The sequence below is a fragment of the Centroberyx gerrardi genome, chromosome 6, assembly GCF_048128805.1.
Source record: "Centroberyx gerrardi isolate f3 chromosome 6, fCenGer3.hap1.cur.20231027, whole genome shotgun sequence".
Classification (NCBI taxonomy): Eukaryota; Metazoa; Chordata; class Actinopteri; order Beryciformes; family Berycidae; genus Centroberyx; species Centroberyx gerrardi.
This window is the reverse complement of record NC_136002.1, coordinates 10,270,100-10,284,667: the sequence shown is the minus strand read 5'-3', so window position 1 is coordinate 10,284,667 and position 14,568 is coordinate 10,270,100. Positions and strand designations below refer to the sequence as shown.

Genomic DNA, 14,568 nt, shown 5'->3' with positions numbered 1-14,568 from the left:
CCCAACTTTTTACCTCCCCACCTACAGTATTGACAGTTAGGCAATTCTGTATCAAGTCATATCTGACAAAAACAAAAATCTTATTGAATATGATTCCTTGAGGACAACATCTTATCAGAAGGCTGTCCGTGGTCTGATGTGTATATAATTGGGGATCCTTGACATGAATAACCTGTGGTTTAGATGACTGGAAATAGGTCAAAAAGGAACACACATTTTAGTAGTTTTTATCTGAAAAATAAACATCTTTTATAATAATGTTGCACTGCTTTACTCTTAGTTAATCCCACCCCACAACACAGTACAGTTACAGTATAGTACTTGATGTTCTTTCACACTATTCAGGTGCAGTGGACCCTCTCTGGCCTCGTACGTCATTTCCTGTTTGTGTGCGTCTGCGGGGTTGCTGTTCTGTCTGGCTTGGACGGAGGGCCTACACGCTAAGCAGGCGACTAACCACATTAAAGGGATAAAGAGGCTACGTTGCATTTTTTCAACGCTTTGGAAATTGTTTATAATTACGTAGAACATAACTAGTCATCAAGTTTGAGCTCATTCGACTTTATTCGCTTGCTAGCCTGCAAACGCCTGAGTTAACCACTGCACCAACAACAGAACAAGCACGCCGCCATTGTTGTTGTGTGGGAAGAAAACAAGCTCGGCGAGCAGTTAGCTAAGCTGTGTGATCATTGACAGAGTTCAATACACACAAGCTTGAAAGCATAACTGGTGGAGGTTTTCTGTAGCGTACCCGCGGCTCTTCAAGAAACGTCAGCTGGAAAGGTTTTGTCACAGAAGTCGAGGTAAGAAAGCCGGGACAATGAGAAGGACTAGCGCAAGTTGCTAACTAACATGCTACCTAGCTATTAGCTTGAAAGCTACCTTGGCTAGCTGCCTTGCTTGGTAGTGATGCAGTCATGGTCAGTGTCCTGACTCCTGACGCGCGACTTGGACAAACTGCCCATTGGGTAACGTTGAAGTTGTAACTTATTTACATATGATAGCATCGCTAACGATCTGTCTGGGACTGAACAAGTACCGTCAGGTGACTTTGCCTTAGTTCCTTGACTTGAGGTGAAGTTGAAGTTGAGAAAGCATGAAGATGGCTTAAAGCCTTCGAAACGTTGGCAGCAGAAGTAAATTAGCCAAAACACCTCTAATGTTAACGTTAGCTAGAGTGGCCGTGTTGGGTAAGGCTTTTCGTTTTTCAAACATTAATGAAACAGCATTATTTGTAGTACATGCTGTAGCTATCTATCATCGGCAGCTATTGATACTTATTGATTGTTTTTTTATTAATTCCTCAAACTTGCACGTACACTTCCACTGTAACACTTGACTCCAGGTTACAGCTGCTGTCTGCTGAAAATATTGAAAAGTTGTAAGTAATGGGTGCAATGACATGATAGGTTGTGGCTCTTAATTGCTGACCTCAAGAACCACAACTTGTCAGGCTGGCCACTGAAATTAGTAGATGTAAAGTAATGAAAGTATGGATGCTATTCTGATTCCCACGAAATAGGTTTGAAGTAGAGGAGAAGCCATATTGGTTTTTTTCTTTGTAAACAAAGCAGTTCAAATAGACTCTGTGTTCTTGTGACTGTATGCACTGTAATATGAGGCCCATCACTTTCATTGAAATACTTAAATTAATTCTAGTAAATGCCTATTCTCTATGTGAAGCTGTGGATTCAGAGGTGACCCTGATCACCAAGGCCATTTCACACAGTCAGTCAGTCAGCTAGAGCTATGGGTGGCTATTAGATTTGACACTGCAGTGCAGGCATTTTGCTGATTGTTGGATCAATACAAACCACCAGTGGCATTGACCCCCACATTTGATCTCTACCTGGCATCACCAGAGTACCAGTATCAGTGCCATATTAATGACATTATGACAGTGACAGTAGATGACAAGAGGAGCTGTGGGAGAGAGTGGAGCTGCCTGGGATTTGTAGCACCTAGCCTAAGGTCTTGACAGTAACTATGCTAGTCTTGCCCCTTTGGACCTCACTGCCTTCAGTGTCGGATGGTCAGAGATGAGGTGAGGAGTAAAGTAGATGTCATACAGCAGGTTTCTTTGTTGTGTTGTTGTGTCCCATGGCAGCAGAGTGCGTCACAAGGTTAGGATTTTAATCGATTACAGTGCCAAGAATGACTCAGGTCATGGCCCAGACCCTTGGGCTTGGTGGCCAGACTTGTTTTTGACACAGACCTGGATGCAAATAGACAGTAAAAATAGAAAATCCCATTGTATGACTTCACCTGAGGTTGGAGGAATCAAGATGTTCAAAGCTAGGCGCCAAGAGCAATACACTGAAAGTTTCCTTTGTTTTGAGAAATCAGTTTCACCTTCTACCTTCACCTCCCTGGCTGTAGTTTTACTTCCTTTATGTCTTTGGTGTTGTTTATCAGTTTCCGCTTGTACATGCAAAAGGCAAATGTGTACGAAAAGAACCATTAACCAAGCCTATATTTTTATGTTGGTGTTTTAACTTGAGCCACTGAAGTTTTGTGAATCAAAGTCATACAGCTTGCTCACAATTTTGTGAGTCGCTGAACGTTTTTAATTTTTTTTTTTAGAGGAAAGAGTAACGGCATGCTCCTAATGATCATTCTAATGTCAAGTTTACATTTGACACATTTTGAAAAGTACGTTTGTTATGATGGGTTATGTCCAGTGTCATAAATAGTGGCATGTTTCTCTGATATTGGTGGTTTATTGCCTTTCTTATATGATGGAGTTTTATAAGCACTGTTCGTGTCCTCAATGAGAAGTGATGCTATTCTAAGCAAAGATGAGGATAGTTTTTATACTTTATGGAAAATCTGGCATTCCTTGTGTGTCCTGAATTAACAAGGAATTTTTTTCTGTTCTTTCCATAGGTATTATCTAAATACTTTATCTGAGCCACTTGTCTGACACTTGACCAATAGGAACAGTTGTGCCCCTTCCCCCGGCTTCCCTACAGCCCTCCCCAAACCCAGACAGCCCTCTGCCCCAGCATGAACGAAGTCAGTGTTGTGAGAGAGGGATGGCTCCACAAGAGAGGTAAGGCCCGTTTTGGTACTGTAATACTGGTAATACTGAATGCATAAGTAGATCACTCAAGTTAAACGTACTAGGAATCAGTCAAACATAAATCCTCAGTTGACTGACATATCCTCCCTTGTCCATTTTCCCAGGTGAATACATAAAAACATGGAGGCCTCGCTACTTCATCCTCAAGAGTGATGGTTCCTTCATCGGCTACAAGGAGAAGCCTGAGGTGTCCAGCGACCACAGCCTCCCGCCGCTCAACAACTTCTCCGTTGCAGGTCAGTTTTCCCACCTTGATGGCAAATGTCCAGAAATGCCATGGCTGACTGTGTTGTGGTGATGGTGTCTTCGGCCTTAATAATGTCCGTCTGTCCTGCAGAATGCCAGTTGATGAAGACAGAACGACCCCGGCCCAACACGTTTGTCATCCGCTGCCTACAGTGGACCTCGGTCATCGAGCGCACCTTCCACGTGGACAGCAATGAAGAGAGGTGAGAGAAGTGCAAGGTCATGCATTTCAAGGGTTTTATTTCAACTCCTATTTTCATTCTCCGTATGCTGTTTGGAAAGATGCAGGATCGCATTTTGGCAGTTATCACAAAATCCGGTTTTAAAGTTTAAGAGTGATTTTAAGTGTAGTCAAATTGATTTATAAAGCACTTTTAGCAAACATGTCTGTGCTTTACAGAGTGATAAAGGACATAAATACAGATACCACTATAGGGAGCAACAAGCTGCGATTGTGACAGTTTTTGTACGTGAATTTGGCAATTAATAGTTTGTTTTAATTCACAAACTTCATCCATTGAGTTTAAGGAGGAAACCTACTCAGGATTTTTTTATTAACAGGCCTGTGCCTTTTCACTACAAGCTCACTGCTAATTGTTGCAAGCTCAGACATATTGGTTACGCTGCCAAGCTGCCGTGGGCACCAAAATTATGACAGTTGTCTCAGGTGAATGATGCAAGATTGACAAATTCTGATTTAAGTGTTCAAATACAAGTCGCATGTAGGTCGCAGGCCTCAGGATCTGATTTTGTACTACAATAGGAAAAAAATGTGAAAAATATGTGCAAAATGTGTATTGGTGTCACTTGTGACGATCTTGATACATTGGTAACTAAAATTAATTTTGGCTGAAAATAAGAGTGTCTTAAGACACAAGTCTGAATCCTCCGGTCTCGATCATGTGTGCTTCACAGGAAGCAAGGACAGAAGGTCCTGAGGGAAGGGCCTCTATGACCCAATAACCCAAGCTGCCGCCATTATGAGTTTTCTTTTCATCAACAGCCCCCAGTTTGAATGCCATGCAGATTATCCTCTACCTTTCCAAATTAGTTTACTACTTGACTACTGCTTCGCTTTAAGCTGTATTTTTGGCACAACTGATATATTGCCTTTCTGATTAAAGCCAAAGAAATGTGTTTGTCATTGCTTGCCACAATCTTATAATTTGGCAAGACTTCTATCATTTCAGAATCATATAGAACAGGTTCAGAGTGATTTAAAATTGGCCTTGACTAATTCTAATAATTATAAGTATGTTTTCCTCTGGTTCAGGGAGGAATGGATGCGGTCAATCCAGGCGGTGGCCAATGGCCTAAAGAGTCAGCACCAGGATGAGGAGCCCATGGAGATCAAATTTGGCTCACCAAACGACAGCAGCGGCACAGAGGAGATGGAGGTCGCCATGTCCAAGTCCCGCTCCAAAGTGGTCAGTATTTGCACAAGCAGAGCCTGGCAGGTGGATTGCTTCTCCTGTTTGTCCAGTTCAAACTTTAGGCCTGTTTTTCAAAGCTTTGTTGCTGATGCAACCTGTGAGTAGAAGGTTATATTAGTGTGTTTATTTTCTCTTCTGTCTAGTGTCGTCTCTCTGAAGTGGTTATGCATGGCTATGGCTACAGGAATTGAATTTGTCTATTGTGTTTGTCATCCAGTGTGAAATGTAGGTAGAGCTGTAGCAATGCATTTTGTAATGACCAAGCAATTTTTAGCAGCCCACTTGCCAATAAACTACATCTATATGAATCAGGGGTGGTATTTTGATAGGGTATATTGAGTGTTGGACTGCCTTAGACAAATTTCACAACAAGCACTAATTTAAGACACTATCCTCTAATTTAATTTGTTGTTGAGACGACATTTAGAATTAGCCTAGCAGACCATAACAAAATGTCAATGGAAGATATTTGATCATATTTCTAGTAAGTCTATTAGTAATTCCAATAATTGAATTATAAATCAGTTTTATTTTGGTGAAACTTTTCCTTTAGTGAGGGCAGTTTCTCCGACATCTACTTTTTCTTCCCCTTTCTTACTCACCATTTAATATGTGTGAAAATTGTGCAGAAAATAGAAAAAAAAACTTAGTTTAAAAATATATCCAGATGCCACCTTTTCCACCCACACTACATTTTAAAGCTATTTTTTGCCTCTTGGTTTGGTTAAATAGCCATTTATCAATAGACTGGAAGGTGATACACTGATGTGACTATCCCTTGCACTATTCAACTACAGTGAGCACCTGTGTAGAAACCTGATTAGGATGAGATGGTTTGTTCAGTTATTATCCCACAGCACATCCAGAGAGCTCAACAGTATATTCTTGCGTCCCACAACCACCCGTCCACATCTCCTCTCAGCACTCATCAGACCTACACTACACCAACACTGTACCCTCACTTAGCCCACATCTCACCCAATAATTGGGAGGCTTTTATATGTTACTATGGCATAAAAATGTGGTTACAGGTTGCAAACTAAATTCACAACAGCAATATAATAAAAAGACTTAGTTGAATATTTTTTTACTGCAGCAGCCCACCTCTCAAGTACTAATACAAAACAGCCAGATAATCTCTTTGCAGCTACAGCTACAGCTCTTCTGTCTCAAAAATAGACAAGCCCAAAGCAGGAATAATCTTGTGCTAGGCTTAGAAAAGATACAACTTTGTTGTGTGTCTCAGGAAAAATTATAAATCAAAGTTTTGGAGACTTGGCCAGGTTTTGCCACTGGTACGGGGGTTCTCCCATGTTTTTTTGTTATGATGTAATTAAGAGATTAATACCTTTTCAGTGGCATCAAAAGGCATCTTGCAGGTATTAAGTTCTTGGTATCCTTCACAAGAGCTAAGTATGAGTTCTTCAGTGTGGTATGAGTGCACCACTCGATGTAGGTCATTTTTGTCAAGGCTTATCTCTGCTGTTGTCCCTACAGACCATGAGTGATTTCGACTACTTGAAGCTGCTGGGCAAGGGGACGTTTGGTAAAGTGATCCTGGTGAAGGAGAAGGCCACGGGGATGTACTATGCCATGAAAATCCTCCGCAAAGAAGTCATCATTGCCAAAGTTAGTGCTCCTCACTACAATGATCCATATACTTTGTGTTGTTTTGGGACAATATCCCCATCTATTGGTATGTGTTCTCTTGGTGTGTGTTCTCTCATCACATCTATATGTGTGTGTGTGTGTGTGTGTGTGTGTGTGTATGTGTTCCTTTCAGGATGAGGTGGCACACACAGTTACAGAAAGCAGAGTTCTCCAAAATACAAGGCATCCCTTCCTAACGGTGAGTTACCAATGGCTGGACGGTTGCCTCAGTTCTTGCTTTCCCAAAAAAGTCACTCCACCTATATAATGCATTCACTAATTTTGTTTTGCTTCCTCTGCAGACACTAAAATATGCGTTCCAAACACATGACCGGCTATGCTTTGTGATGGAGTATGCAAATGGAGGAGAAGTGAGTGTTCTCTGTTTTTATCTGGCCAACCATCATGTTTGTTGTGTCCACATATAAACTTTTGGAAAAACACTGCAACTGGCTGGATTGTTTTGGTAATCAATAGTTGTATATTCTGTGTATTATTTTGAATATTCTGTTGATTAATCAAGCAACCTAAACCAAACTAAGTACTTTTGTAAATGCTTATTTGAAAAAATAAAACAAGAAATGCAAGCCAGCTAATACTGGACATCCATACAAAAATGTTTAGATGCACACATGGAAAACATTACTATAAAAAATGAAGGCTAAGGCTAAAATTTGAATCAAGGATTTTTTTAATCGAATCTGAAGTAAGCTGACTCCTCTGTGTACTTCTCCATTTGTTTTGCAGCTTTTCTTTCACTTATCCCGGGACCGAGTGTTCACAGAAGACAGGGCACGATTCTATGGTGCAGAAATAGTGTCGGCACTGGAGTACCTACACTCACGCAATGTAGTTTACAGGGATTTAAAGGTACGGTGTCCTCTCACTCCAAATCTGATAATATAGTATTACTACACTGTTAAGGTTACACAGGCTGGAGGTATATTGTTAAGTTAATTATGCCCTGTCACACAATCCAAGGCTATAGCAAGGCATTAGAACAGTAGTACATTATGATGACGGGTAAATGTATTGAAAATAACTGCTTTAAATTACTTGCAAGGACTGTGCTAAAAGCAGTCAGCTATGCTGAAGCTCTTACAGAAGTGCTTCCTCGCACCTAATAAGGTACTGGGGTACTGTTTTTTGTTCGCTACATTTTCGCTTAAGTCATTTCTTAGATAAGTGTTGTACTCCTTAAGTTTGAGTGATGTAACCGTGCTTCCACATGAGTAAAATATTTCAGTCCTTTTTCCGCCTTAGTTGTCATCTAATGTGATTCTCTTCTTCCCCGCACAGCTGGAGAACCTTATGCTAGACAAGGATGGCCACATAAAGATAACAGACTTCGGCCTGTGTAAAGAGGGCATCACAGACGGTGCCACCATGAAAACCTTCTGTGGGACTCCGGAGTACCTGGCACCAGAGGTAACTCCACAAGAGCAGGAGGCACCAACATCATCAAGATGTTTGACCAGAATTATGTTGTTTTACACTGACTGTCACAGACCTGGATGAGAATATGATAGACATTGGTTTTAGTGTTGGTTTGACTTAACCAGCATGTCAAGTTCGATGATGTTAAAACATTTTGGAACATCTACATTTGACTGTATTGAGGCGGGCGCTATGTGAACTCCATTAAGGAAAAACAATCAAAAAGGATTTCAGCATTTTTTTTGCTGAAATTTAGCTGGTGCTCCTAATGTTTTGAGATGGGTAAAAAGAGTGAGTAAAAAGGTTAATTGATAGCCCTGCACCCCGATCTGTTAATTGAATGTCTGCTAGTATACAGTTGATTAATTTCTGTGTAACTTCCCTCCATTCCCACCCTGTCAGGTGCTAGAAGACAATGACTACGGCCGAGCGGTGGACTGGTGGGGCCTGGGCGTGGTCATGTACGAGATGATGTGCGGTCGGTTGCCCTTCTACAACCAGGACCACGAGCGTCTCTTTGAGCTCATCCTCATGGAGGAGATCCGCTTCCCCAAGAACCTGGCTCCTGAGGCCAAGGCCCTGCTGGCTGGCCTGCTCAAGAAGGACCCCAAGCAGAGGTGCGTGGTGTGGGGGGTCAATTGCATGTATGTATGTGTGTGTGTGGATAATCAAGCACAAAACGAGTGGATGAGTGAGAAATGGGATAACAGAATAATTGTGAGGAGTGGGGGAAAACATTAATACAGAATTTTATCTCAATTTTATGTAATGACATTCTTTTATGTACATTTTTTTTAAATGAAAACAACGGCTAGAGATTGTGGAAGATCTTTCATCTAGTAACTGACATACTGCTTTTTGCTCATGAGTTTAATTGATTTTTTTCCCCATTAATTTGATATTATTTGCCTTCTAACTGCAGCCAAATGTAAGAGTTACAGAAAAGCATATCACAATATCAAATCGTAATATTTATCGCATTGCAAAACCTTGACGTTTTGCAGTGTTGTTGTATTGTGATATGCTGAGAGTTCTTCGTGATTGTGATTCTAGTCCTTAGTCTCCAAACTGAATTTTAAATTTGACAGCTTGAATTAAAATATTCTTTAAAAGACATTAAAGGCACTTTTTATGGTGGGCACAGTGGAACCAAAAAGCTGCACTAATCTGGGAAAGCATCTGTGATTGTGCGCAAACCTTTTTAATATACTGTATATACAGTATATATTAGGTTAAATGGCTTATCTGGAATAAACAACAAATTGTATAAATTTTTGGCAAAGCTGTCTTCAAAATGTTTAGTGTTAAATTAAATGCCAACCTGAACTGCTCAGTTGGTGAGCAGTTTGTCCAGAACTTGGCAAATATTTAAACAATAGATAAGAAGACAGTCCACTCTGAAAAATGTTGTACATTTCTAATAACAGTGTTTGCATAATTATGTGTGCAAGGGAAAGAGTGAAAGCAGTTGTCTGTTTGCACTTGAGAGAAAAGGCTAAATGGGTGGTGATGGTGATTGCATTGTGTTTTCAGGCTTGGAGGCGGGCCGGACGATGCCAAAGAAGTGATGACCCACAAGTTCTTCACCTCCATCAACTGGCAGGACGTCATCGAAAAAAAGGTGAGGGGCTGGGAGGACAGTGATGGAGACAAGAAGGGTTAGAGAAATGAAACAAAAGACTTTATGGCGTTATGGTTGCATATGTACCACCTAACCCTCTCATTTCTCTCCACAGCTTGTTCCACCCTTCAAGCCCCAGGTGACATCAGAGACGGACACGCGTTACTTCGACGACGAGTTCACTGCACAAACCATCACAGTAACGCCTCCAGACAAGTGTAAGTAGACCTGTTGTCAGCCTGTGTGTCTTTGTCCTGCAAGGTTGGATTAGTGTGTTGCTACGCAACCGTGAGCGTTTCTGTCTGTTTTGAACTTGTGGGTGTTTTTCTCTTTCCCTCTGTGTGTACTCCAGATGACAGTTTAGATGCAGAGGACTCCGATCAGCGTACGCACTTCCCTCAGTTCTCCTACTCCGCCAGCATACGGGAATGACCGCTCAAACTCTTGAACAAGCAGGCAGGCTAACACACGTTCACAATCCCACACACACACACACACACACTTGCACTGCTGGGGAATTGGAATGACGCAAACAAAAACTGGCACAAGACACATTTTCATTCAGTCTTTAACACACACACATACACACACAAACACAAACACACGCTAGCAGATCAGTGTGAAGACAAGACATGGATCATAGAGCATGACATGAAAACAAGCCGTGGATGACTGACCTCAGCAGGTTTGTGTGGATAGACTGGCAGCTTTGTCTCGTATGTCCCGGCAGGGTCGGCCTCGGCCTTGCCTGCAGGACCTCTGCTGCACTACACTGGGCACCACATCAAAGCCTTGACACTTCACCGTAACCAGGTTATGCCAGCAAAGTCCCACCTTGCCACCAGCTGAACCCATGCTACACACACACACACACATACACACACACACACACACAAACCAACCCATGCATAGACTGCATATGTACAAACCTACTTGATAGAATTTTAAAAAGTAGAATCAAATTTAGGAAAATGGAAAAGATTTGGGGAAAAACTAATTTTTTTTCATTGATTGTTACGGTTTTAAATATAAAGCCATATTTCTGCAATTTTTTTTTTATTTTATTTTTTATTTTTTACAAGTGCTCTTTCTGGAACTTGCTGTTACAAATCAAGTGTGGGACTGTTCCTACAGTGGGGAAAAATGGGGAAGAGGGGTCAGAGTGATATTGAGGGGATGGGGGAGAAAGTGGTGTAAACCTCAAGGAGGGTTGCCATTTCTGTGTTTGCACTGTGTGTGTGTGTGTATGTACGTGTGAATGAATGCCTGAATGAATGCAACGTGTGCGTAAGAGTGCAAGAGAATGTGTGAACAACCATTTGAATCTCAACCATCCATTTGTGTCTGTTTATGCATGTTTTTCAACTCTGAACTTTTGCTGGAAGTATTGACAAGAGAGGACACTACACAGCGCAGTCGACGGCCTTTTTAAAGGGAAAAAGAGTGTGAGAGGAGATTAATTTAAGCTAAGGCCGGCTGCCATGGTGTTCATAACAGTGAGGAAGAAAGGATGAGAACAGAAGCTTGACCGCAGCACTAGGCGAGTCAGTCCCCCCGTCTGGAGAGACCAATCTAGATGAACACAGACATCCACCATCCTCGGTCCAGTAGTTCTCACTCCCTAGCCGAAGCAGGAATATCCTGGAGAGTTAGTCATCAATCATTTCTTCAATCATTTGTTCACTTTTTATTTGTAATATATCAGTGTAATGAATTTTTTTTTAATATTTTAAAAATAAGCATTTGAATGTTCCCGTATTTAAAGAATGAAAAATGGTTGAATCATTGGTAAATGTTTGTGATGAGGCCAAAATCTGACTGACTTGGTGGAAGTTTTAACACTTCAAATGATTCCACATTTGATGTTTAGGGTCTTTGGTTTGTGTTCTCTCTAATGCTGTGTTTGAGTACTTAAATCCACATTGTTCTGCGTCTGGAGAATAGACCCGGGCCAGTGGTGAATCATTGTGTACTCAAGGATGTGTGCTAGACCAGCGGTTCTCAGTGACGTGCCACTGTGACCCAGCGGTCTGCAGGTTTACACTCCAACCAAACTCTACATCAGCTGATTGACACACCTTCAGCCAGAGAGGGGGAACTAATCAGTGAAATCAGCGGCTGTAGCGTTTGGTTGAATTGAAAACCCGCAGCCCTGGTTTAGAACCACTGCTCAAGACGGCAAATTGAAAAGTGCTCATGGTGGCGCAAGCATATTATTATATTCCATATTGCTGGAAGAGATGTTGGTTGCTCTTTGAGCTTCACTAAAGGAACATCAAGACCTTTTTGTTTTTCATTGTTTTGTTTATGTTTCAATTTATTTTTCTCCCTTTTTTGTCCATCTATTCCTTAAATTTTGGAAGACGCATTGTCTTTGTTTAAGTATATATTATATAAAATATATATATATTAAAAAGTTTCAAAACATGTTTGCTTTCGATTTGATTAAGTTCTTCATTTCAGGGGTTTCCATGAGAGGATTTCTCATTTAGTCAGCTAAGACAGTAACTATCATATGTAACTCTCAATTTTGTGAACCGTTATTTTGAATTGGCAGTTGAGTTTTGGTCAGCATTATTAGTTCCCTTAGTAAATTAATTGATAATTCACTGTTCCCTCAACATTGAATTTAAATGGGATGTTTGGAGGGTGGGGGTGCAAACCGTGTGCTTGCAATGTTTGGCCCACGTTTGTCATGTTATTCTTTCCCATCATTACTGTCTATCCCCACTGCATACTATATAACAAAGAAAAAAATACATTAAAACACTTATGAAAGCTTAAATAATACAAAATAAGAAAAATGGACATCACAGCTGCATCATTCTCAACTACAGAGGAAAATATTCTCCAAACTTAAGCAATTCAATTAACAAAAAAAGAAACCATGCATGTGCACTTTTCAGTGACCAAATGTGAAAACTAACCTGTTCCAGGTATGAAAGCCTATTCAGATGCATTGGTGGAACATGATGTGAGTAGTGAATGTTGAATCAATTATGCAAGGATTGATGAATCTTGAATTTACGAGATTTAACAGGAACCATGTCATCAAGGTTGTTGTTGCTGAATAACTCTTCAGCCACTGAATCTGCCAACATTGTCCAGGTCATTTTTACATTTCCTTAGTTTAAATGATTAAGTTAGAAGAATGTATGGTTTGTTCTGTAGTGTTGAGAATAACAATGATGAAATTGAAGGCCGAATACCTTTAAGCATTTTCCTACCATTTGCTTCAGATATGAATTGCACAGCAGTTATTCAAGAGCATTTCTGACTAAATCATTGATCTGGTGTTCTCTGGAATACCCCTCATGTCACATCTGCAGTTTTATTTAAGTTTGTGTGTGTGAAAGAGAGGGAGAGCGAGAGAGTGAGATGTTTGAGTGATCAGGACACAGAAAATGCAACAGGTTTTGACGCTGGGCAGTAGCCCTGTGGCCCCAGTTCCTGCAGATGGTGATGTGATGGGATGGCTTTTACCTACAGTTCACAACTTCAGCACCTCTTCTCATTGGCTCAGGCATAGCCAACATATTCTAGCCTAGTGTCCACCTTTGGAAACGGCAGGACCGGATATCAGAACCACTTCACTGATGGACTCTACTGTATATTTGCCTTCATTGTTATCATGGCCATAAGGGGGTGCTGCAGAACTTTTGTAATATTGGTTGTGAAGCCATACACTAAACCTTGCTGCTGGCCACGCTTTGTTAAGTAGTGCTTTACAGCTCAACATGCAAGTAAATACCCCTGACCTCTCCTGTAGGCATACACAGGCACAATAAGCACCTCCTCACTATTATGTAAATACCAAAAAAGGCTTGATGGTGAATGCAGCATTAGTAGAAGGGGAGGACTGCAGCTTTGTAGAGTTTGATTTGCAGCTTTACTAGCTTTTCCTTGCTTCTCTGTATATTTGAATGTGATCAACAGTCACGAATGTCACACCTGATGCTGGTGTAACAAGATTTTTTTTTGCTTGTTGCTATTAGTTGAGGGTCAGAGGGCAATGAGAAAAGCAATCTTTAAGGGGAGGACGTTGTCCTGGTTGACAGTTTCAGCCCCCCTTTGCAAGATTTTACAATGTAACGGGTGATACCTGCTACAATATGGTAGCTTATAACATTTGCAACTATAATGTGCCAGTAAAGGTTTTTACTGAACAAAGCTGTGTGTGTCTCTTTTAATGTCATGTTGCAATTTATGTTATTGCATGAACTTCAAGAGCCCATGGAGGTAATACCAGAGCAGCACATGTAAATGAGATGTGGAACTAAAATAGATGGTGGAAAAATTGAAGAGTTAACTTCCAAAATGACATTTGAATATGCTTGCAGAGTAAAATAGTTCTTCCTCATTTCAGAAATGAATCATATTTCTATAGGGATGTAAGAGTGTGGTACTGGATAGTAAGTTTATAATGACCTTATCGTAGTTTGTGTTTTTTTTTTTAATCTATGATATTACTACAGGGACATTTTGATGTGATATTTGTATAGCAGGCCTATCCTTGTAAAATGTGTTTTAGGGTTAATATTAATCTTTTTCGTAAGGGTTGTGCGCTACTTATGTGTGTGTCTGAGCTTGCTTCAAAAGAGCTTGGTCAGCCTGAGATCAGTTCATCAGCCTGAGTCATTTAAATGTCCTGCTCTTCCCTCCAAAGCTGAACTGAAACCTCAGCCCTCGACCAAAATGCAAAGTAGGCGAGAAATGTCCACACCTGCTGCGTCAAGCCAGCCAGATCAAAACCAGAATGATAACGACTTGGCCTTCAAAATAAAAGCATATAATTCGTCACTGAAAAAAATATAATAATTAAATGGAATACTAATAAAATATTCGATGGAATCATAATGAGACCCTGGTAAAAGATTATGGCCTACTGTAGGCTATGGTGATAATTCACAGTGCCTCATAGACAGTTAAATTTAAGGATTACATTTTGTTGTTTGATCACTTGAATATAAAAAATCTCCTTAAACACAGCATATCTTTTATCAACTTCGTACTTGTGTTACATGTTCATCAATACGGGGTTTATTTTCTAAAGTTCTGACCGGAAGTCGTAGTTTTCATTATGGCTAACTTGACACCGG

At 40.7% G+C, this 14,568-nt stretch overlaps 1 protein-coding gene across 1 annotated transcript; it reads left to right on the top strand.

Annotated features, from left to right (window-relative positions):
• Positions 1 to 425: 425 nt before the first annotated feature.
• On the top strand, positions 426 to 12,217 carry akt2 (v-akt murine thymoma viral oncogene homolog 2). Its single transcript, XM_071918170.2, has 14 exons — positions 426 to 803; positions 2,887 to 3,052; positions 3,187 to 3,318; positions 3,420 to 3,531; positions 4,602 to 4,755; positions 6,259 to 6,390; positions 6,545 to 6,610; positions 6,714 to 6,782; positions 7,159 to 7,281; positions 7,711 to 7,839; positions 8,251 to 8,465; positions 9,382 to 9,469; positions 9,585 to 9,687; positions 9,822 to 12,217. Exons 2-14 carry the CDS (start codon positions 3,007 to 3,009, stop codon positions 9,899 to 9,901), a joined length of 1,449 nt encoding a protein of 482 aa, XP_071774271.1. The 5' UTR covers positions 426 to 803; positions 2,887 to 3,006; the 3' UTR covers positions 9,902 to 12,217.
• The last annotated feature ends 2,351 nt before the right edge of the window (positions 12,218 to 14,568 follow it).